The sequence below is a fragment of the Vicugna pacos genome, chromosome 7 (assembly GCF_048564905.1).
Source record: "Vicugna pacos chromosome 7, VicPac4, whole genome shotgun sequence".
Taxonomy (NCBI): Eukaryota; Metazoa; Chordata; class Mammalia; order Artiodactyla; family Camelidae; genus Vicugna; species Vicugna pacos.
The window spans coordinates 29,242,650-29,268,003 of NC_132993.1; the positions used below are offsets into that span (position 1 = coordinate 29,242,650).

At 42.4% G+C, this 25,354-nt stretch overlaps 1 protein-coding gene across 16 annotated transcripts in view; it reads right to left on the reverse strand.

Moving 5' to 3' along the window:
- Positions 1–10,782: 10,782 nt before the first annotated feature.
- ST7 (suppression of tumorigenicity 7) overlaps positions 10,783–25,354 on the reverse strand; it is a 230,052-nt gene continuing 215,480 nt past the window's right edge. For 10 of the 16 annotated variants that reach the window (XM_072964606.1, XM_072964610.1, XM_072964613.1 and 7 more), the window contains 2 exons: positions 25,032–25,171; positions 23,161–24,218 (listed from right to left, as the gene is read on the reverse strand). In XM_072964606.1, coding sequence (XP_072820707.1) covers positions 24,099–24,218; positions 25,032–25,171 — 260 coding nt within the window. In that variant the 3' untranslated portion in view covers positions 23,161–24,098. Of the gene's footprint in view, positions 10,891–11,685; positions 12,038–23,160; positions 24,219–25,031; positions 25,172–25,354 lie in introns of those variants that run through there. The other 6 variants (XM_072964608.1, XM_072964612.1, XM_072964618.1 and 3 more) reach the window with 2 other exon arrangements.

Genomic DNA, 25,354 nt, shown 5'->3' on the forward strand with positions numbered 1-25,354 from the left:
GACAGTCACACTGTCGTTAAACGGAGCAGCGTCCTTGTTTGCAGGAAATGCACACCAGAGTATTTGGGGGTGATGGGGTATCATGTCAGCAACTACATCTCAAAAGAAGGTTTTTGTCCTACTCGTCCAACTTTTCTGTAAATTTTTGTTTCAAGTGTTTTTTAAAAACATAAAATATAAAAAGATCAATCTCTGTTAGGAAAAAAAATGAAGCGTTGCTTTAGAGTATGTAATGGGTTGAATAAGGGTCCCTCACAAAGGACACCCATGTCCCAGAACCTGTAAATGTGACCTTATTTAGAAAAAAGGTCTGCAGATGTGATTCCATTAAGAATATTGAGAGTATCCTAGATTATCCTGGGGGCCTTAAATCCAATGACAAGTGTCCTTATAAGAGACACACAGGAGAGAGACACACAGAGGGGAAGGCATGTGAGATAGAGTTATAGATTGGAGAGACGCAGACACAAGCCAAGGAGTACCTGGAGCCGTCAGAAGCAGGAAAGGCCAGGCAGGATTCTCCCCTAGAACCTCTGGAGGGAGCAGGGCCCTGCAGACACCTTGATTTCTAACTCCTGGCTTCCAGAATTTTGTTGTTGTAAGCCACTCAGTTTGTGGTAATTGTTACATCAACCCTAGGGAACTAACACAAAGTACTACTTCTCTTCTTTCACTTTGTTGGAAATAGGAAACTAGGTAAAGACTGAGAGAAAGATGTACTTTGGATGTCCTCACCAATTCAGGCCACAGAAGCCAGAAGGACAACACTCCCCCTCTCACCGGGGCACACTGCAGTCCTGAGAAAAATGACTTTTCCAGGTCATATTCCCAAAAAACTCTGCATGGACCTTCACCATGGACACCTTGGGTACCAAAGCTCTAGTTTTGTTAGAATTCTTCCAAAGGCAGTGGTTCTCAACCAGGAATGATTTTGGCTCCCAGGGGACATTTGGCAATTCCTGGACACATTTTTGTTTGTCGTAACTGAGATGCAGGTTGCTATTGGTAGCTAGTTGGCAGAGGCTGGGGATTCTGTAACGTACAGGACAATCCTTCATCATAGAGAATTATCTTACCTAAAATTTCAACAGTGATGAGGTTGAGAAGCCCCGTTCTAAAGGAACAATTTCCATTTTCATTCTATAAGCAAACAATGCTCACGCTTCTCTGACAGGATAGGAAAGAAGGGAGGAAGAGGCATTCCAAACACACTTCTGGACTAATTCTTTTCATTGTGGCAAGAAAGATAACATGAAATCTACCCTCTTGACAATTGTTTTGGTAGGCAGTATAGTATTGTTAACTGTAAGCACGATGTTGTACAGCAGATCTCTTGAATGTATTCATCTTGCAGGACTAAACTCTACACCCACTGAACAGCAACTCCCCATCTTCCCTGTCCTCATCCCCTGACCGCTACCATATTGTTTTCTGCGTCTATGAGCTTGACCACTTTAGATACTTCATGTGATATAATCATGCTATGGCCAGTTTATTTCTTTTAGCATAGTGTCCTCAAGGTTCATTTATATTGTCACATAGGACAGAATTTCTTTTTTATGGCTGAATATTATTCCATTGACTATCTCTACCACATTTTCTTTGTCCATTTATCCATTGATGGACATTTAGGTTATTTCTGCTTCTTGGCTCTTGTGAAGAGAGTGAGGATATCTCTTCAAGATCCTGATTTCAAATCTTTTGGATACATACCCAGAAGAGGGGATGCTGGATCATATGGTAGTACAATTTTTTTTTTGAGAAACTTCTGTACTATTTTCCACAGCAGCTGTACCATTTTACACTCCCATCAATAGTGTACAAGAGTTTTAATTTCTCTATGTTGCCACCTTAACAGGTGTGAAATGATATCTTGCTTGGGGGTTTTATTTTGTTTTTTATTTCATTGGTTTTGAATTGCATTTCCCTGATGATCAGTGATGCTGAACATCTTTCCATATACCTGTTGGCCATTTGTATGTCTTCTTTAGTGAAATGTCTATTCAAGTCCTTTGCCCATTTTTAAATCAAAAAAAATTATTTTGCTATTGAGTTGAATGAGTTCCTTATATATTCTGTATATTAACCCCTTATTGGTTATGTGCTTTGCAAATATTTTCTCCCATTCTATAGGTTGTATTTCCACTGTTGATTGTTTCCTTTGCAGAGCAGAAGCTTTTCAGTGTGCATAGTCCCATTTGTATATTTTTGCTTTTGTTGCTTATGCTTTTGGTATCATATCCAAGATTTCATTGCCAAGACCAATGTCATGAAATTTCCCCCCGCATTTTCTTCTAGGAGTTTTGCAGTTTTAAGTTTTACTTTTAAGTCTTTAATCCATCTTGAGTTGATTATTGTGTATTGTGTAAGATGAGTCCAATTTCATTCTTTAGCAAGTGGATATCCAGTTTTCTCAACACCATTTATTAAAGAGATTATCCTTTCCCCACTGTGTATTCTTGGCAAGCTTGTAGATGATCAGTTGGCTGTAAATGCAAGGGCTGATTTCTAGGCTCTTTATTCAGTTCAGTTGGTCTGTATGTCTGGCTTTATGCCAATACCATACTATTTTAATTACTGTAACTTTGTAATAAATTTTGATATCAGGAACTGTGATGCCTCCAGCTTTGTTCTTCTTTTTCAAGAATGTTTTGGCTATTAGGGGCCCTTTGTCATTCCATATGAATTTTGGATTATTTTTTCTCTTTCTATAAAAGTGCCATTGGGATTTTGATAGGGATTACACTGAATCCATAGATTACTTTGGGTAGCATGGACATTAGAGCAATATTAACTCTTCCAATTCATGAATATGGGATGACTTTCTATTTATTTGTGTCTTTTAAAATCGTTTTTCATCAATGTTTTGTAGTTTGCAATCACATCTTTAATCGCTCTCATTAAGCTTATTCCAAACTAGTTTATTATTTTCAGTGAATGGGGTTGTTTATTAATCTCTTTTTCAGATAGTTCACTTTAGCCTTCCAGACTCTGTGTGTCTCCTAACTTCCTCCTATGTGGTTTACAGTAGGACATGGGCTACGGATGTGATGTGGGATCAAGCAGAGAATCTCGGATTTCTCAGGAGTCCCAGCCACACACCCTTCTTTAGGCTGGCCTTGCTCTTTGCAAGTCGCATGTGGAGAGGGTGACAACTCTACCAGTGACTACTGTAAATTGGCTCTGAACATATCCAATAAAATATTTCAATTCCAGCTACCAAATTACATTGTACAAAGAGTGCCAGTGCCGCAGCCACGAACCCTGGGAATTTAAGTTCTCACATGATACAGTTTGGGAAGAAAACACTCCTGAAACTCTAACCACCCCCCAGCCCCGCTCCTGCTTCCTTCCTTCTGCTCAGCATTTGTTGACCAGCACCAATGCACCAGTGTGCTAAGTGTTAGGAATTCAAGGATGAATAAGCTACTCATCTGATAGGAGGACACAGAGAGACATTAAACTGTGAAGTTCTGAGTGCTGTCACAATGCTATCAGTAGAGAGAAATCTTCTGGAAAAGCTTCCTACACATGACAGGGAGAATCAAATCAAGATTCAGATATTTCACAGGAGAGACGGACGAAGCATCCTGGAGAGATAAAGTTGAAACTAATATCTCAAAGCTTGGTTCAGCCCCTTCTGCAGCAGAAAACCGGCTGTGGAATGTGGGAGCTCTTAGTCTTTGAAAGTCCAGTGTGCTTTTCAAGGATCCAGTAAAACCCTTCTGAACTAAAACACATCCGGAGATATTTCTGAAGATGCCTCAGTCCTAAAAATCTACAGGTGTGAAAACATCTCTTACTGAGACCCAAACGGAGCTTGTCAGTGTTGCGGCGGCTGCTGTGGGGCCCCTCAGGTGCGAGGCTGTCAGTGGATATAATGGCAGTGGAGCAAGACAGAGAATGAGGGCCCAGGGCAGCTGTCATGACTCACATTCTCTGTTCTTATTTGGGTCATCTTGGAAAAGCAGGTGAATCACCTGAATGACTCTTTAAGACATGTCTGTGGCTGCGGTGACCAGTGATCATTAGGCAATTTCATTTAACACTTTGATTACAATAGGTGATTAGAACACCTCCTTACCTGTAGCTTGGCTATTTTTAGACGCTAACATTTTCTGGAGTCCAAGACCATGTGCAAATATGGGCAACGATGCTCAAAGGAGTTGAGGAGGGAGAAAGGGGCCCTTGCATAGGAAATTGCAGAAGCAGTGCCACTGATCCCCCTCCTGGTGACAGCCGCAGCCCCGCGGGGCTAAGCCACGGCTGCTCAGCTAATTGAAGTGCCCTGGAGGTTCTCTTTGCCCTCAAGAACCTTTCTGATAAATAGCTCTTGACCAGCTCCTTATATGGCTACAACGGGCCCCAAGAGGCTGAGATGTATTTGAGACACAATCTGATTCTCCTTTCTCAAGGGTCTCAGGCCTTCACCTTTGCAGGGAGGGAGACGGCAGTGTCCTCCAGAGGCTTTTGTGCCTGGGCCCCGGGGCAGTCACTTTTCCTCTGATGATTCCCGTTATCTTGAAGAAGAGAGGTGCCTGGCACTCATCACGCCGTGTTGGGCAGTGGCTCAGAGAGTTTGAAAGAAGGCATGTAGGGAAATCAGAACTGGCGAAGCTGCATGGGAGAAAAGTGGCTCTTGACTTGTTCACCTTTTGAGGGCCTTTGGGGCCCACCGAGAATAGTCTCAGAAGCCCCCTTGGGCGTGACATGCTGGCTGCCCAGTGGTGTTTATTACTCAGAAGAGCCACACCCGAGGGGAGAATTACTGGTGTTGCCTGGCGCCCTGTGAGAACTCCAGCCCAGAGATTGCACGTGAGGACTTTTTCCCCAGAGGACTGCGGCCCCCGCCATAGGCCATAGACGTGAGCACAAGGGAGTTTTTCTTGTTCATTGTTGGAACTCAGTGCATAATGTATGTTGAGTAAATGTATGAATGGGACAAAGAAAGAAGCTGGTGGCTCATCAGAACTTTGTGCTTGGATCCTAAGTGAGCCAGAAGTAAAAATAAGTTGTCACTGTGGATTTATTGAAGTGATTAAAAAGATTACATCCTGTGAAATCCTGAAAAAAATTTTTTTAAAGACGCTGAAACACAGATGTATGCAAGCCAGAGAAGACAAAATCTTGATGGGTGTAGAGAACAAAAAGTCATTCTGATGTTAACGTTACGGAAGGAAAGATACTGTGGCTTTTTTTCAATGGTCTCGTTGGATTCGGGCACAACCACCTCCTGCCTCCCCTAATCAGCACAGCTTCTCACGTTCCAAACTGTCGCTGGCCTCCACGGAAGGCCCAAGTCTCTGTCCCAGACAGCTGCCACCTTCTAGCCTCCCCTCCAGAAGACTCTAGAGAAAAATACGTTCCACCTTCCCCACGTATGCGTTTCTTACTGGAAGGCACATCTTCCCTGAGGAGTATAAAACAGAAGAAGAAAACTCCCAGGAAAAACAAGGAGCCGGGAATAAACAGACAGGGTTCCCAGGCCCCACGCGTGGCAGCCCATGTGTAACGTGGAGCTGTAACTGGAGCGAGAGCTATTCAGAAACGTGTACCCAGGAGTGTAACAAGCTGTAATATACGAACTGATTTTGGAGTATGTGTAATATGCTTAACATAACACTGCAACCAGGGGAGCCATTTTTTAGGAATAAAACAACAAGGGAGAATAAATATCATTAATACAGAATGAGTGACATGGGAGTTCCCAGTGAACAGGGGATTTTCTCACTCTGACATCAGATTCTAATTGCAGAGGGACGATCTCAGTTGTCACTAACTAGCTTTTAAAAAAATAATGTAAAATAAAATTTGTTAGATATAAGACACAAGGCCTTGGGGCTGGTGAAAAACCATTCTTGGTGGGGACCCCAGGAGAGTGCTAGCTACTTACTGGTCACCACGGCCCAAACAACAGCTCTTAACGGGCTCTCTCAGGTACCGTCACTGGGCTTTCCTGGATTGCCGGAGGAAAACAGGACCTTTGAATTATGACAGCTGCCCCAATCCTTCATTTTTCCCCTTTGTTCAACTCTGTTGGTATTGATAGACAGTTAAGAGGCCCTAGGACCCTCCTGGGGGTTCATGGAGGACCTTCATGGCCAGCACCAGGGGACTCAGGAGAGGACACGGAGCACCAGATGCCCAGTTAGGGAGCACAGCAGTGGTTCCCGGCGGCACGCAGCCTGGGTCCCCCCGAATTCTCCCTGGCAGGCCCCACCTGGTCAGGACGGGTGGGACACCCAGTCAACCACAAATCTTGTTCATGGGATCTTCCTTTTCATTTAGTATTGAGCTTGTCCAGTGTTTTCCAAAATGAATATTCTGAGATGTCATAAGGAGTCTTTACACAAGAGGAGGGTGTCTTATGATCTCACGAGGAGATGGGCTGGGTTATACAGAATTCGTTTTATGGGACTTCTCAGGGCTTCTGACAGTTAGAATTTCCAAGAGAACGGCAAACGATGTATTCCAAAAAATCATTTCACCCAAATAACGCTTCTCAGAACCCACTGTGGGAAATAGTGGTCTGTGCTCCTTACAGGCTTCCTCTTCCTGTTTCAAGTCCACGTGCAGCATTCCACTGGTTTTTATGCTCATATCATCTTCCCTAGAAACACTCATTCCCGGTCTCCCATCATAACACATATGGCTGGAATGTGAAGGAAACCATGAGCCCGCCTTGTCTTTGGAGATCTGCCCAGGCTCTGCCTCTTTCTGGGGTGTCTGAGAGGCAGTGTTCCCCATGCACTTTTCCACAGGCGGTCAGCTGGTGAGTACTTGGCCTCCCGCTGGAGAGACCCAGTAGGTAGGGTTTGATGCGGGAAAACAAGCTCCCTGTGGCCACACAGCATGTGCTCGGGTCGAGCCCAACTCTGTGACTTGGCAGCTGCTCAGTGCAGGGGCTGTCAGCGCCCACTTCAGAGTGCTTTGGAGACTGAGAGTGGTCCTGGCATGGCATCTGATGCACAATAAACTCGAACAATCATCATTCGGGGAAAATGGGGTAAGAAGAAATACTATGTCCCAAAGAAAATGATAATGGGGCAAAGTTTTCATAAAAGCTCCTCATTAAGCTGTTGTTCCAAGAGTGGAATAAGTACATTTTATTTCATTTTAATAATCTTTTCCCTGGACTTCTATAAAATGATGCTCACTTCTGGTTTAGCATCATCCTGTACTCTACCCTGTCTGTTCCACCTTCCTGCCAACATTTAATGAGCTTTCAAGTTCTAGAATATAGAATATCCAGTTCCAGATTCTGAGGGTGTGAAGTTGAATAGCATAATGTGGAACTTGAATTCCCTGTGGTCCAGTGGGTGAGACAGGCAAGTAAACATACAAGTAAAGCAGTGTGATAAATGCTGCAATTCCAGGTGCAGTGGGGAGAGCATGATATCCCCAGCACACAGTAGGTCCTCAATACCTTTTGATTACTTAAAAGGAATGAGAGAACAAAGAATCTGATCTATCCTGGATGTGAAGGAGGTTATCTTTGATTTGAGGGGCAAACTATCTTTGAGCTGTTAATTCATATTTTCTTCCTGCATTTTCCCTCCTGTCATTTTAAAGCAGGAGTCTAGATTTTGGAGCTCTTTGATCCAGAAAACGATCAGAGAAGCAGCTGAAAGTACCCTGTGTTTGGAAGGGCATGCTCAAAAGCAGAGTTCTGGGTGTCCTGAGGGCAGTGGAGATGCTGAGAGGCATGGAGAGGGGGCCTGTGGGCCCCCGAGCAGCACCCAGACCTGGGAGAGGCGGAAGGGAGGCCCCATGGGGAGCCTGAGGTGGAGCTCACGTCCTACAGCCCGTGTGTAAGAGCGTCACCAGACTTCAGGGACACTGTGGGCTTGGACAGCAATGCTGTCAGAGGCAACCAAGACATGGGCCAATGGAATCCAGGTTTTGTGGTGGGGGCGCTCAGAGCAGGAAGTAGATGATTAAAAAAATTTTTAAATGATATTACTTACATACTCCTTAAAATTATAATCTACTGCCCCATCCCTGGACAAACACACACCCACCTGAAGTTAGCTTGCCTTTTGATAGTGGTCAACGGCGGTTTTCAATTCCAAAGTTTTTCTTCCTAAGATGGGTCGGTCACATGCTTCAAGGCCGAGGATCCGAGGGGCTGTGAAATGGACTGCAGCTGGACATAACAGGAGACAAGCTGCAGAAAGAGGGGAAGAGAAACTGCTTCCTTTTTGCCCTTTGCTCCTGCTGGAGAGTCACAGATACAACTTGGAAGGGGACACAGGATCACCAGCAGGTCCTTCATCCCTTGCGCTCTCCAGCGCACTCCTGATGGAGAGCGATCCACCTGGGCCTGGACATTCCTATTTCAGCCAGTGCCTGCCAGGCCTCAGCCATTCTTGACCCTCAAAAGCCAGAACTTCAAGACTAGTTCCTTCAAGCCCTGTCTAGCCCCCAACCCCTCCTTTCCCATTTCAATGTCCTGATACAGCCCAAGCTGTCACTACAGTAGAGTAGAAGCCAAATACATGATGTGAACGTCTTGGAGGCTCCCATCCCCCTCATTTTCAGCACTTGCTGGGGTGGGGGGTGGGGGTGGGTACCGCCGCTGCCTACTCACTTCCCTGGTGACTCAGCATGCAAGTCTGTGAAGTGCATGGCCTTGGGGCAGGGACAAGAATAGGAACAGCGGAAGGGATATGAACAGGGTTTAAACATTTTAACGTCGCCTCTAAAGGTTCACATTGAAGTAAGACGTAATTTTTTTTAATGATGGAAACAAGAACCAAATTTTTTTTTAACGATGGAAACAAGGACTGAAAATTTACTTAGAGGCAGTCTGTGTGTGTGAGGTGTCAGGATTTACTGTATTTGGGAGCAGGTAGCTGAACATCGTTTTCATTAGATACTGCAGCGTAAGATTAAAAATAAATTCCTTGAAGTTAGTAATAGTAATTATAAGGATGCCCCAGAAGTGATCAATCCTGGATAAAAAGAAACCAAAACATAAATTTTTATAAAAGAATGGAGAACACTTTATAGCAAAATCTATGGAACCACTGAGATTACACTTAGAGAAAAATATACAGCCTTCAATACCTCCTTCTTAAAAAAAAACGAACCAAGTACTCATCTAAGGAAATTAGGAAAATTATAATTCTTATAAACAAGAGAAACCAGGAAGAAATAATAAAATACAAAGCAAAAGTATGGTTGAATGCATCAGTAAATCCAAAGTTGTTTCTTTGAAGGAATAAACTAGATAAGCTTTATGAAGCTAGTTAAATGGGAAAAAAGAGAGAAAGACAGCAAAAATATACAGAATTAAGAATGAGAAAAAAGTAATTACCACAAATACAGAAGGGGTTAAATATACAACATAAATGATATATCCGTGTAACTTTGTGGTAACACATTTGAATGCTTAGAGAAAGCAGTTATTTCCTAGAAAAATATGCAATCAACTAGACATAAGAAGGTGAATATCTGCACAGACCAATCACCATTGCTGATAGTAAAAATGTGATCAAAGGGCTACCATTAATAAAGCACTAAAATTAGGTGTTCCATGTCTGAGTTTTAGCTAATCCTTGAAGAGCAGGTAATGTCAATGTTTAATTATTCCATATAAAAATATGGAATGCTCTGCAATTCTTTTTATAAAGACAGAATGACTTTCATACTTAAGTATCAAACAAAGCTTAAAAAAAAACCTTCCCATTTGGTCACATTGCATTGTTTCCTGTATGCATTGCTAAATTCAATTTGCTAACGTTTATTTTAGAATGTTTGCAATTGTATTCCAACAAACATATAAGTTGAGGCTATAGGACATTTACTGTCCTGCTGGGAGGAAGGGTCTTTATAGAGGAAAGCCCATCAGAATGGATTTTGATGTCTCTTCATATACAAACAAAAGCAGAAGGCAGAAATTCAACTTGGATTCCAGTTGCCATCTTATTAAGAAGTCAGGAACTGTGGACCTGGGGCGAGAAATGTGATGTCTCCCTCCTCCCCGGTGAGTAGCTCCTCTCCTGGACTGTGGACTCACTCCCCCCAAAAATCCCGGTTACCCCTCCGTGTGTCTTCATTCTGTCCCCATTCTTCTCCACCTTCACCTCTCCCCTTTACCCCTCAGATTCTAACTTCTGCCTCCTCTCTCTATGGAACTGCTCTAAATTCATAATTATTAAATTCACAAGGTACTTTTAAATCTTTGTACTGCATTTCTTTGCTGCACTTCCTGCAACTGGGGTTTCTAACAACAACTCGTTTTAGGCCACTTCTACTTGCCATGGCCTGCAAGCTCTAGAACCTTTCATTTAAGGCTTATCACAATCTAGTCCCAACTTGGACAGGTCAAAATCTCTTTGGACTTTGGTTTTCCCATCTGTTACATCAAATGATTGCATTAGATAATTACTACTTTTTCCTTCCAAATTACAATTCTAAGGCTTCCCTGACACTTCTCTGCTGGAACCAATCTCTCTTCTCTAAACATGAATAAAATTTTATTTGTACTTATCATGTATTGCATCCATTTGTTCAACAGATCATTTGAGCATCCACTAGAGGTCAAGAGTTGTGTTGGAGGAAGAAGAAGAAAAGAGGCAAACAAGACAGACACAGCCCCTACCCCCAAGAGCAGCCCCACTGATGTGGATATAGGGGTCCAGCCTCTTCCGAGATAGAGCAGGGGCCAGCTGTGCATCCCCACGTGGGCTCTGCACAAGGGAGGGAGAGAGAAAAGCCTACAAAAAGCATGAAGAGTCCTTGTGCACCTAAACGTTACCTGCCTACTTGACTTTGCTCTTGGATGAAGACCAGGAGCCGGCAGAAGTCCAGCTGTGACGGAGATTTGGCGTGGTGCTATCCCCTCACACTGCCTATTTTAACGCTCGTGGGGACAGATTCCGGATTCTAGATAAAAGGGAAAACAAACTCTGTAAAGGACAGTCCATTTTTTTTTTTTTGAAGAACTAGATTGAGATTTTGAATAGAGGTGCTTTTCAAGTTCAGATAGAAGATTCAAGGTTATTTATTTTTCTCTTTTGCTTAAGTAAAGCCAGATGCTTGGCAGGTGTGACTCATGTAGAAGGCTTTCAAAGATGGTGAAGACAAATGACCGTTTTGGTTCAGATCACTAAAACACTCAAAGAACGCTCACATTCAAGCATCAAGAATGCAAACATGATAAAAAAAAATTACCCTTCTGAGAAAACATTTTAAAAATGGCCGTGCTGCGAAGTGGCCAGGTTCTGCAACAGACCGTTGGGTCTGTAGCTTCTCATCAGAAGATTCCTTCCCACAACAAATTTGCAAAAAGCAGAACCAAAAGGATTCCGAGAACAGCAGCGCTGAGGTCTATTCAGTGAGTAGTCTCTGAACGGGAACAACCAGTGATGGCTCATAGGTTTCCTTTCATTCATGCTTCCTGTCATCATTTTGGAAATGTCTTTTGTGCATCTGGCCTATGAGGACACATAGCATGGGGGTGAAAAAGATGGTACTTTTTAGCCAAAGAGAGTTCATTTCTCAAGCTGCCAACTGCAAGGGTGCCAAGGGCCTGCTGATGGGAATGAGTTCCCACAGCACAGAAACCACCGTGTGTGTGGCACTCAGCAGACTTCGGGTCTTGGTAAGTTAAGTGTAACCCATAGGTTTATTTAGACACCAACATTTTTAGGGTTGGAAGACACAGAAAGACACAACAGGTTGCTGCAATACACAAAAGTTTATTTTTGACTTTTTTTTTCTTTTCTGAAGGCAAAATATAATAGAACCAAACATCAATGAATTTTGCACAACAAAAACAGATTTTAATGTAGAACAGATAGTCCGTGAATGTTTTAAAACCCCGGAATGGCTTCCCTTTTTCAAAGTCATGCTTTCTTGCGGTCCACGAGGAGTTGGCACGAAGAGATGGTGGCAGCCCACTGGGTGAGGTGAGTGGAAGGATGGGTGGGCTTCCCTAGATCCGCGTCAGCTGGTGCCACAGACTGGATGGGAGTATGCTTTCAACTTTCTCCATGACAAAGTTTAAGGGGGCAAACAAAGTGCTGAGGAACTGTAAATAAACCAGAAAGGCACACATGTCAGGAGAGATCCTGTTGGAGACTGTAAAACAAACCTCTCCAACTTGTGCTTGCATCTTAAGTCTTCGCATTCTAAAAAAATCTCCGAAGGCTACAACTTCATATTTATGTTTACAGGAAACATCCGTCGATGAACAAACCTGTGTTCCAGCCCCCGCCCCCAGCTCTGGTGGAAAAGAGGGGGGAGTGTCTGCTGACAGGCCCTTCACTCCTCTGACAGCTGCCCACAGTTCACGGCCTTCTGACAAGACTTCAGGATCTGAGGGCTGCCCACGTAGATGACCAGTGCCATCAAAGGGACTGACAGATGGGTAGCAAGTGGGCAGAAGAGCTAACAACTTGTGACAGCTTCTCTACCTGCTTGCCAAGCTGGGTAGAGAACTTTAAGTGGAAAAGGCAACAACAATCAAAGTCAGGTTCGTTGTATGGCTGTGAATTGCTCTGGGATCCTACTGCCTCCCAAACACTCTGGCAGCCTGTGCTCCTCTCCGAACTACCTGCCCAGTGGTGAGCACCATGGGGGGCTGGGGGAGGGCAGCAAGCCGGCCAGTCCCTGAACGACACGTCTTTGCGGAAGAGGTGCTGCTTTCAGGAGAATTTGGGGATCTCTTTCATTTGGTTACTAAATTCCTTTCACTTTTCTTGTAGAGAATAATGCTCGTTAACTGTGCCTTTTGAGAAATCCAGGTGCCTTGCCTAAAACTCATTTAACATAATCTCAGATCTGTTCTGATTATGTTCTCATGAAGAATCAGCCTCCTTCCACAAGCCATCCAAGCATCTGGCAGATGACGTGACCTCACTCAGCCAGGCACAAGAAGGTGTCTGGATGGTTTCCTTGCTCGCTGTTCAGAACCAAGGTATGCCTCGCTAGGGTTCAATACCCAGTTCTCGTATTGTGGAGGCCATTGTCTCAACCCCTTGTCTGTAGCACAGCATGGTCTACATCACTAAGAATTTCCCACAGAAGTATAGTGTAGGATGTGAGTACATAAGCAGAGGGGGAACTTGGTTCTGAGGCCAAACAAATTAGTAGACAAGCATTTAATGAAGTTAAAACAGGGTCCTCTACTGGTCATATGTCCTATGGGTTGCAGGTCCTCAAGAAGGGGTATGGTAGGCAAGTTTCCCAAATCCACTTGACCTCATGATCCTCCTCCTCCTCCTTCTTCCTCTTCTTCTTTTAAGAACCAGTAGAATATAAACTGGGAAGGCCTGTACCACATTATAGCAAGACCATCAAATGTGAGATATGTGTAAAGAAAACTCAAGAGGGTATAAGATTTGGAATCCTTCCCTATATTGCATCTTTCACATTAACTGAATATATTTACTCAGGAAAGCACTTATATACTGAGTGAGATATAAAAGTGTCTAGGACAAAAGTCCCACTGTCAGGAAGCTCAAAGCCTAGGCGGTGGGGTAGGGGAGCCACAAAGACCCATAAACAGCAAAGTAACAATACCAGACAGACCGTTATAGGATAGAAGATAGAAACACAAACAAAGCACCAGGAAGGTTCAGAAAAGGAAGAGAACCCATTTTGCTGAAACGAACAGAGAAACTTAAAATGAGGCAACTGAAACAGACCCCAGTGGATGGCTGGGATATGAGAAGACAGAGATGGGGTAAGAATGGTAAGGAAAGAAATGTGAGCAGGTGGGCCCTCCAGGCTGTATAAACAGCTGGAACAGAAATGGGAAAGCAGAAGATAGTAAATAGTTCAGCTTAGCTGGAAGAGATACCAGGTAGAGTTCAAAAGTGACTAGAAGAATGCTGGGAAGGCCTTGAGTGCCAGGCTGGATTTGTAGATAAGAAGAAGGCAGCGTCATAGTTGAGGTCTGTGCAGAAGATGCTGGAGTAGAAGGAGTCGGAGCTCACCTCCTCTCATGAACACACCAAAATCACAACTAACTGCATAACAAAAAAGACTAGAACCTACCAGAAAAGCTCTTCCGTAGCTAAAGACATAAAGAATAAACCACATTAAGACAGGCAGTAGGGGCAGATTCACAATATAATCAAATCCCACACCCCCTGGGGGGGCAACCCACAAACTGGAGAAAAACTATATTGCAGAGGTTCTCCCACAGGAGTGACAGTTCTGAGCCCCACCTCAGGCTCCCCAGCTTAGGGGTCCAGCATATGGAAGAGGAGCCCGTAAAGTATTTAGATTTGAAAGTCAGTTGGGCTTAAATGCAGGAGCACCACAGGACTAGGGGAAATAGACTCTTCACTCTTAAAGGACACACACAAAATCTCACACTCACTGGGTTCAAGGGCAAAAGCAGTAATTTCATAGGATCCTGGGCCAGATCTACTTGCTGGTCTTGAAGGGAGGCAGGGGACAGCTGTGGCACATCCAGGGGACACAGAAATGGTGGTGGACACACTAAGGAGTATTTATCTGCAGGAACTCTCCTGGAGACTGAACTCTTGCTTGGGTCATTAGCACCAAGACCTGCCCCACTCAACAGCCTATATATAGGTCCCAGTGCCGGGATGCCTCAGGCCAAACAACTATGTCCCCACTCATCAGCAGACAGGCTGCCTAAAACTTCCTGAGCCCACAGCTATCTCTAGATATGCCCCTGATCACCAGAGGGCCAAGATCCAGCTCCAACCACCAGTGGGCAGGTCCTGCCTGGAATCCTGCACAAGCCTCTAGATCAGCCTCACCCACCAGGGACAGATACAAGAAGCAAGAAAACTATGATCCTGCAGCCTGTGGAATGAGTCCACAAATGCAGGCCAGACCCAACTCTGGGGCAGATGGCCCCTGGCCCTATGGTGATGAGACGGGAGTGCACTGCTGGGACGCTTAGGATGTCTCCTACAGAGGGCCACTTCTCCAAGGTTGAGAAGTTTAACTAACCTACCACATACATAAAAATACAAATAGAAATTTAGACAAAATGAGGCAGCAGAGGAATATGTTCCAGACAAAGGAACAAGATAAAATCCCAGAAGAACTAAGTGACATGGAGATAGGCAATCCACACAAGAAAGGGTTTAGAGGAATGATCCCAAAGATGATCAGATGACTTGAAAGGAGAATGTATGCATGGAGCAAGAAGGTAGAAATTTCTAACAAAGAGTTAGAAAACATAAAGAAAAACCAATCGGAGTTGAAGAATACAGTAAGTAAAATGAAAAATACACTAGAAGGAATCAATAGTAGACTAAATGAGGCAGAATGAATCAGTGAGCTGGAAGACTGATCAGGGGAAATCACTATAGAAGAAAAAAAAAGAAAAAAGAATGAAAAAAAGAAAGATGACAGTTTAAGAGACCTCTGGGACCACATCAAGCACACTAATATTCACATTATAGGGATCCCAGAAGGAGAAGAGAGAGAGAAAGGGCCTGAGAAAACATTTGAAGAGCTAATAGCTGAAAACTCCTTTAATTTGAGAAAGGCAATAGTTATTCAAGTCCAGGAAGCACAGAGTTCCATACAGGATTAACCCTAATAGGAACATACCTAGACATATTATAATAAAAATGACAAAAATTAAAGATAAAGAGAGACTATTAAAAGCAATAAGGAAAAAGCAACAACTAATATACAAGGGAACTCCCATGAGACTATAAGCTGATTTTTCAGCAGAAACTGCAGGCCAGAAGGGAGTGGCACAATATATTTAAAGTGATGAAAGGGAAAAAACTTACAACCAAAAATTCTCTAGCCAGCAAGATTCTTATTTAAATTTGATGGAGAAATCAAAAGCTTTACAGACAAGCAGAAGCTAAAGAATTCAGCACCAGAAAACCAGCTTTACAACAAAAGCTAAAGGTACTTCTCTAGGAAGAAAAGAAAAGGTCACAAATAGAAACAAGAAAATCATTAAATGGAAAAGCTCACCAGTAAAAGCAAACACACAGTAAAGGTAGGAAATCATTCATACACAACTAGTAGAGAGGTTAAAATACAAAAGCAGGAAAATCATCTGAATCCACAATAAGCAGTTAAGGAATGCATAAAACAATCAGATGTAAAATATGATATTAAAAACAGTAATCATGAGGAGAGTACAAATGCAGGGTATTTAAAATGCATTTTGAAGAGATCAGCAACTTAAAGGAATCACATATATACACAGGCTGCTATACCAAAACCTCCTGGTAACCACATATCAAAAATATCTATGTCTATAATAGATACACACACAAAAAAGAAAAAGGAATCCAAACATAACACTAAAGATAGTCACCAAATCACAAGAGAACAAAAGAAGAAGAAAAAAAAAAGACCTACAAAAACAAATCCAAAGCAATTAACAAAATGGCAATAAGAACATACATAATGATAATTACCTTAAATGTAAATGGACTAAATGCTCCAACCAAAAGACACAGACTGGCAGTGTATGGATACAAAAATAAGACCCATATATTTGCTGCCTACAAGAGATTCACTTCAGATCTAGACATACATACAGACTGAAAGTAAGGGGATAGAAAAAGTTATTTCATGTAAATGAAAATTTTAAAAAGCCAGAGTAACAATACTTACATCACACAAAGTAGACTTTAAACTAAACACTGTTACAAGATACAAAGAAGGACACTACATAATGATCAAGGGATCAATCCAATAAGAAGATAAAACAATTATAAATATGTACGTACCCAACATAGGAGCACCTCAATATATAAGGCAAACATTAACAGACATAAAGGGAGAAATTGACAGTAATATAATAATAGTGGGGGATTTTAACACTTCACTTACATCAACGGACAGATCATTCAGACAGAAAATCAATAAGGAAACACAGGCCTTAAATGACACATTAGACCAGATGGGCTTAATTGATATTTATAGAGCATTCCATTGGAAAGCAGAAGAATATACATTCTTTTCAAGTGCACATGGAACATTCTCCAGGATAGATCACATGCTGGGCCACAAAGCAAGCCTTGGTAAATTTCAGAAAATTGAAATCATATCACAGATCTTTTCTGACCACAATGCTATGATACTAGAAGTCAACTACAAGAAAAAAAATGAAAAAACACAAACACGTGGAGGTTAAACAATATGCTACTAAACAACCAATGGATATCTGAAGAAATCAATGAAGAAATAAAAAAATACCTAGAGACAAATCAAAATAAAAACACAATGATCCAAAACCTATGGCACACAGCAAAAGCAGTTCTTAGATACAAAATTGATACACAGAAATCTGTTGCATTTCTATACACTAACAATGAAATAGCAGAAAAGAAATTAAGAAAATAATCCCATTTACTATCAAAAAGAATAAAATATCTAGGAATTAACCTACCTATGAAGGCAAAATATCTGTACCCCAAAAACTATAAGATGCTGTAAAAAGAACCTGAAGATGACACAAACAAATAGAACGATATACTGTGTCCTTGGATTGGAAGAATCAATATTAAAATGGCCATACTACCCAAGGCAATCTACAGATTCAATGCAATCCCTATCAAGTTACCAATGGCATTTTTCACAGAACTGGAACAAAAAATGTTAAAACTTGTATGGAAAAACTGATGACTCAGAATAGCCAAAAAGGAGCTAGAGGAATCATGGTTCCTGACTTCAGACTATAATACAAAGCTACAGTAATCAAAACAGTATGGTACTAGCACAAAAACAGACACATAGATCAATAGAACAGGATAGAAAGCCAAGAAGTAAACCCACACACACACTCATGATAAATTAACCTACAACAAAGGAGGCAAGAATATACAATGGAGAAAACGTAGTCTCTTCAATAAATGGCACCGGGAAAACTGGACAGCTACATGTAAAAATAAAATGAAATTAGAACATTCTCTAACACTATATACAAAAACAAACACAAGATAGATTAAAGACCTAAATGTAAGACTGGGTACTCTAAAACTCCTAGAGGAAACCATAGGCAGAATACTCCTTGACATAATTTGCAGCAATATTTTTTTATCCATCTCCTACAGGGATGGAAATAAAAGAAAAAAATAAACAAATGGGACCTAATTAAACTTAAAAGCTTTTGTACAGCAAAGGAAACCATAAACAAAAAGAAGAGACAAGCTACAGAATGGGTACAAATATTTGCAAATGATGCAACCAACAAAAAATTAATTTCCAAAATGTACAAAGAGCGCATATAGCTTAATATCAGAAAATCAAGAAACCCAATCAGAACATGGCAGAAGACCTAAATAGATATTTCTCCAAAGAAGACACACAGGTGGCCAATAGGTACATGAAAAGATGCCCAATATTGCTAATTATTAGAGAAATCCAAATCAAAACTACACTAAGGTGTCACCTTACACCAGTCAGAATGGCCATCATTAAAAAGTCTACAAATAATAATGCTGGAGAAGGTATGGAAAAAAAGGAACCTTTCTACACTGTTGGTGGGAATATAAATTGGTCCACCACTATGGTGACAGTATGGAGAACGGTATGGAAGTTCCTTAAAAAAATAGAGTCACTATATTATCTAGCAATCCCACTCCTGGGCATATGTCTGGAGAAAAGTCCAATTTGAAAAGATAAATGCACCACAATGTTCATAGAGGCATTATTTACAATAGTCAAGACATAGAAGCAACCTAAATGTCCATCATCAGATGAATGGATTAAAAAAAGACACACACACACACACACACACACACACACACACACACACACACAGGAATACTACTCAGCCATAAAAAAGGAATGAACTAATGTCATTTGCAGCAACATGGATGGACTTAGAAATTATCATATTAAGTAAAGTAAGTCATAGAAAGACAAACATCATTTGATATCACTCATATGTGGAATCTTAAAAAAATGATAAAAATGAACTTATTTACAAAACAGAAACAGACTCATAAGCATAGAAAGCAAAATTATGGTTATCAAAGGGGAAAGTTGGGGTGGAGGGAAGGATAAATTTGGAATTTGGGATTAACATATACATACCACTATACATAAAACAGATAAACAACAAGGACCTACTACATAGCACAGGGAACTATATTCAGTATCTTGTAATAACCTATAATGGTAAAGAATCTGAAAAAGAACATATATGTATATGTATAACTGAATCACTTTGCTGTACACCTGAAACTAAGACAACATTGTAAATCAACCGTACTTAGTTTTTTTTTTTTAAGAGGAAAAGAAAAAGATAGCCATGTTAGTACCTGAGTGAAGGTAGGGTGGCTCTTTTTTCAAGTAGGTGTTAGAAACACAGCAATTATTGGTAACCTGAAATTATCTTTTGTTGGGTGCACAGTACCACATGGGATGCTCACCCTACAGAATGACTGCCTGCCCTTTTCAGTTTAGAGCCAAATGCAGTTGGAAGGCATCCTGGGAAATACTAGGCCCAGGAATGAGTACTTACTGCCCAAGTGGCCTCTAAAGAGTTTGTAAAATACTGGTTCTGAAAGGATAATATGGAACAAGTCTACTGATTATATCAGTCCAATGTGACAGCATTGTAGGATACTTATACATTACATTTATTCGTCTGTTTGTAATCAGAGATTGTCAAGGCTCCATAATACACAGCATTTGCCTGTAATACTCAGTTCCATAAAGAGGAGCTAGGTGCTGAAGTGGTCTGGATTAACCAGGATCCAGACAGGGGTTGGAAGAGGGGGCCCAGTGGACGACATTGCTGGTGAAGTTATCATATCCTAAAAATCTGACTGAAAACAGACTTATGACCATGAAAGTTGTGAATGAGGAGGGAGGGAACTACTGATGCATCAGCATGAGCCAGTGCAGTCAGATGAAAGGCATCACTCCATATCTGTGTTCCAGGTGGCTTCATGCACTAAACATGGGACACCAGGAGCCTCAGTTTGGTTAGCAGAATGAATGGAGATGTTGTTACAAAACTGGTCCAAAATAAAGCCCTGGTTTTTTTTGTTTGCTTTGTTTTGGGCACCGACATGACGTGGATAAAAAGCGTAAAAGTGAGGCCTCTGGAAATTAAGCGGCGAGCCTCACCCAATTTGAAGTCTGTAATCGCTCCTCTTTCCACACTACACAGCAAGATACAGCGGGCCCTGCCTCCCGGGACCACACCTGCACTTCTCAACCAGGTTCCATGAGAGACTTAAGTCCCAATATCTTCAATGTCTGTGATCGTTCACTGTTCTCCCTCACATCTGGAATGTTCTATCCTTGGGAGAACTGAGAAAAGAATCCCTCGAACCTTTTCCTAGAGATACTAATTCTCTCGCAGCCCCCTCAGCTGAGGCGTGCACGCTTTGTCACTAGGCTGCCTTCCTCCTTAGCACCCTTTCCTGCGTCTTCCTCTCCAGCCCTCACACACAAGAAGCAAGAATGCTGTGAGGGGCCTGAAACCGCTAAGCCACTTTCATTTAGTAATCAAAGGTCAGTAGTTTTCATCAGGAGGTATTAAAAAAAAAGCTTAGTGGAACATGCTTTGCTTACTTAGGATGCTCATTTATATTTCTTTGCATATTTGAAAATCCATCAACACTTTTCAGCCAGAGACTCAACCAAAGCACAGAGAGAAACAGCAATTTCATTTGCGGACCTGGGAAATTTTATTGCCTGAAAAGTTAAGTCTGAATGAGCAACACCAGGCAACCCTGGAACAGCTCATCTATCTCAATGTCCAAAACTCCTGTCCCGAGGGCAGAGATACACAGTCCAAAACGCACCATAATTCAATCAGTGTCTTGTGGTGAGAAAAAGCAACTGAACTAATAAAAAAGAGAGAGTGACACTTCAATCGCCTGATCCTCCTTTTCCCAAAACACCATTATTTAGAAGAAGGTCATGGCTCCCAACATGCTTCGTTAACATTTGAAACGCCTCTGCTTATCTGAATAAGTTCCAGGTGCCCTATTGCAATCAGACAATTGACATTTCACTGTAATCAATATCAGACTTCAAAGAGGTCAGGGCCTATAAGTGAAGACGAGAGTCAGAAGTCAGGGGGCTGGGTCTCAGGGAAGGAGAGAGACCAGAGGAGTCAAGACAGGGCCCTTCAAACAGAAGGGGTCAGAATGCTGACCTTCCCACATTCTGTGAAGGGCTGGGTTTGGAAAGATCACTTATTTATATGAGCAACCTTATCTTAGTAACCAAACATCTAGGAAGAGCTAGTCCTAAGTCATTGAGGTAGATTAGATTAGGCGGGGACAGCCAGTTGAAGCCTCTCATTTTACTATTTTCCAGTGGCTCACACTTGGCTGTGGGCTTCCTTACTGGCTGCCTATCAACTTGTAAACACACTGGAGAGTTCCCAAGCTGCCTGCAGCCTGGGGGGTGGCAGAGCAATCTCTCTCCATCTACTAAGAGTCATTATCCCAGGGACATTATCTCGGGCAAGGGCTGAGAAAATCATTTTCACAAGCTGCAAATGGTTGCAGACAGCCTATAGGGCGGCCGTGATAACCTGTCGGGGGTCTTCACCAGGGGCCTGATGAAGTGACAAGAGGCAAAATGTGGAGAAGACTCTGGGGGCCGTGGGGGGAGGAGGAGGGAGATGGGACTTGTCTCCTTCAGGCCATCCATCTTCCTTCCCCACAAAATCTCTCCAGACACTGTGGAAACTGCTAAACCTTAATGAAGGGCGAGATGAATGTGACCCTCCAGACAGAGGTTTAAAAGCAAATTTATCTAAACTACATTTGAAAATTATGAGCAGCTGATCAAACTACCACACCTTGGTAGAGTATAAAATACGAGGACCATAAAGACAAATTTGTATTTTATTTAATCATTTGGTCCTTGACTCAAAACCAACGCTTTGGGAACATTAAATGAGGAGAGCGGCCCTGGGTCTAACATCCGTAATGAACACATCTCTGTGCTATTCCGGAGGCCACGTAGCCTCACCTAGAGAACATGCAATCGTGTTCTGTGTACTATCTGCCCCTCCTCCCAGTCCCCTCCCTGGTTAACACAGTTTCAGGCCATCAGTCACTTCATTCATTATGGTGGCTCTCAGCCCTGGCTGTACACCTGAATCACCTGGGGAGCATCTCAAAATTCAGGTGCCCAGGCTATACCCCAGACCAATTAAGTCAGAGTCCCCTGGGTTGGGAGGTGGAGGCATCAGTAACTTTTAAGCTCCCTAGATGATTTCGAGGGGCAGCCAGGGTGAAATCATTGGTTCCCAGAAAGGTGTCACCTCAACAGCTCTGACACTGCACTATGTACCTGCAAATGGCTTCTTGAGACCAGTGTTCTCTGAAGGAAATGTGGTCCTCAAGCCCCATCCTTAGAATCTGTGTGTGGTGGGGGGAGAGGGGGTCCTTATTAAAAACACAAATTCCTAGGTGCTAATATTCAAGGGTCTGAAGTTCTGGTGGTGGAGCCAACTGAATTTGGTGCATGCCAGAGGCTGAGAATCACTGTCCTGATTCCAAACTCCCTGTTTAGTGAAGAATACTGGGCCAATGACATACTTTACAAATATGCTTTAAAAAATGTTTAAGAGAGGAATATAAAAGGAGGAAATGTAATTGTTTAATGTTGTAAACATATTCTTATTTTAAATTTTACAAAGTTACACTCTAATCTACTCAGACTTTTGGCAACTACTTTTACTCAGAGATAGGCGTGGGAATAGATGCATGTAATGAATACCACAGGCCCATAAACTAGGGGCCATCCAAAGAGGCAGCTTGCACAATGCTGGGTTCAGAAATCATATCATGTGCAGAAGACTTAAGGAAACTTAAGATATTCTGCCTGGAGAAAAGAGGAGGTAGTAAGTTAGAGGTTAGAGGTTAGAGGTGGCCACAAATGTATTAGCTGTCTCAAGAATTTGCAGGAGGAAGTAGAGTTGTTTACTATAGTTTCGAAGAATAGACTAGATATGCACGTGGAAATGAAAGGAAGGCAGATTTCATCAGTATAAAGAAGAGTTCTAAGTGATGAAATGGGCTTCCACGTTGAACAGGCGAGTGCCCCATCAATAAAAGCGTTCAAGATGAGTCAAGATGACCTCCATCAAATGACTGTCGAACGTAATTTAAGGTTCCTTTCAACTCTGCATCTATGATTGTATATAAAAGAGAAGAAATGCTAAGCTGCATCTGATTTTTACATTGATTCTTTCTGCAGAAACCACTACCATTTATTTATTTAATAATCATTTATTGAAAACCTACTATATGCAAGGCACTGTGCAAAGCCTTGGGGATACAGAGATGAGAAAGACACAGTCCTGCTCGCGAGGAGCTCACATTCTAACAGGGGGTCAGGCAAGTTTTTAACAATTATAAAATAGTACAATAAATGTGATGATATAGGTATTCATAGAATACTGTGGATCAGAGGGGAGAGACACCTAACTCAGCTTAGGAGAAACCTAGAAAGAAAGATGAGTATAGAAGAATGAAGAGGTGTTAGTAGACTGGACAAGTGCTGGTGGTAATGGGGAAGGGCATCCCATGCATAGCAAACAGCACACGCAAAGGCACTGAGGCGTATAAGAACCTGGTGAATCTGGGAACAGCGAGTAATTCAATGTGGCCCAAGAGCAGAGCCGGGAGAGAGATGAGGCTGAAGAGGCAAGCAAGGGCCAGACCATAAAGGGCCTTGTATGCCATGCTGAAGATCTAGGACTTTATCCTGAAGTTGGTGGGAAACCACTGGAGAAATTCAAGCGGGGAAGTGACATGCTCAGACATGCAATTTAGAAAGATCATTCTTATGTCAGAATGAAAGAAGTACTGGTAGAGGATAAGACTGGAAGCAAGGAGACTGGTTAAGACTCCTACAGGTGTCCAGGCAAGAAACCCCAAAGATCTAAACTAAGAGAGAGCTGTGGGGTGAGAAGGAAGGGAAGAAGGGGTGAATTACATTTGCTGAAAGCCCAGTGGCTCAGAAGGTTAGATCCAACGGGCTGTGGAAGCCGAAACAGATGGATGTAAGGAGTGAGAGAGGGAAGAGTCTGGGAAGGCTGCCGAGTTTCTGGCTCGAGTAACTGGGTGGATGTCAGTGCCACTGGTGGAGGTCAGGAATACAGGAGGAGGAGCAGTTTTGGTGGTGGGGGAAGAAGGGTGATGAGTTCAGTTTTGGAAATGTTGAGATTGAGGTGCCGGTGGGATTTCCAGTTCATCTTCAACACGCATGAAAATACTCTTGCAATTCCAGTCCCTGAACTCTGCCGAGCAGAAAATGTCAATCATCTGGAAAGGGATTAAATCAACCCAGCCAAGTTAGAAATCATCCTTTCTGACTCCTCGCCTTGATTTCAGAATGGAGTTCCAGGGAATCAACTGATACTCTTTTCCTTATTCCTTCTGTTTGAAATTCATCTGTGGCAAAATCAGTAAACTTATTCCCATTGCATGTACAGGTTGACATGGTCAGTTTTCAACAAGGAAACAATGGTTCTGGGCTGTCAATGCAGTTGGCTTTTCTTATTAAAGCTCCCCTCCATAGCCCTCTTTAAAGACTCTTAATGGATTTCCATATTTCTAAATATCATACCTGTATAGTCCTTAATACTATACCCTTTACACTCTCTCAGTTCATTCCTCAAACAAGCCACTTAATTTGTAGACATTAAAACTTTCAAAATTTAAATAATCTTTGAAAATGTAAATTCCATCCCCCTTGAAGGAAAGACCTACAATATCTACAGATCAGAAACAATGTCATCCAATTTACACAAAACTGAAGAATCTCCCACGTATTTCTCATTTGCTAGGATACCCTTCATTATTTATTTAATCCTTTTAGACCACATGCATTTTGGGGGAACTGCTGAGAAGTTTTTGAGTGTGAAAGGAGGCAAGCCATGCATTAACAAACCACCTATACTTTCTCGTTTTGACCCTCAATCCATGATTCCACTGATGATAATGAAAATTAAACAGTGAGCAAAAGATCAACACAAGCACATCCACGTCTTCAAGACACTCCTCCGTTTCTCTCACTCTGCCTCCCTGGCCTTTCCCTGCCCCTTCCGTGAGGCCTCCCTCTTGGCAAATACTCACAGCTTTTGCGAAGACCCCCATAAGTTCCGGGAACTGATGTGTCAGGAGGGCCAGCATGGCTGTGAAGGAGCACAGTCCAGCAGTGAAGAGAATAAAGAAGGGAAGCTCCTTTTTGGGGTAAACTGAGACTTCATGGAAAGCTGTGGAGATGAGCAAACGGGACGTGTTAGGGCCAGAGTGAAATGCATTTCTCTGGGGGGACTGACTCTTCAGAGCTTTGGCTGAAGCCTACTGGAGATGAAAAAGGTGGGGCACTTGAACCAGCAAGAGCCAACACCCGAGCCGGATCTGGGTGGCCTGTCCGGGTGCAGCACTCCACCTAG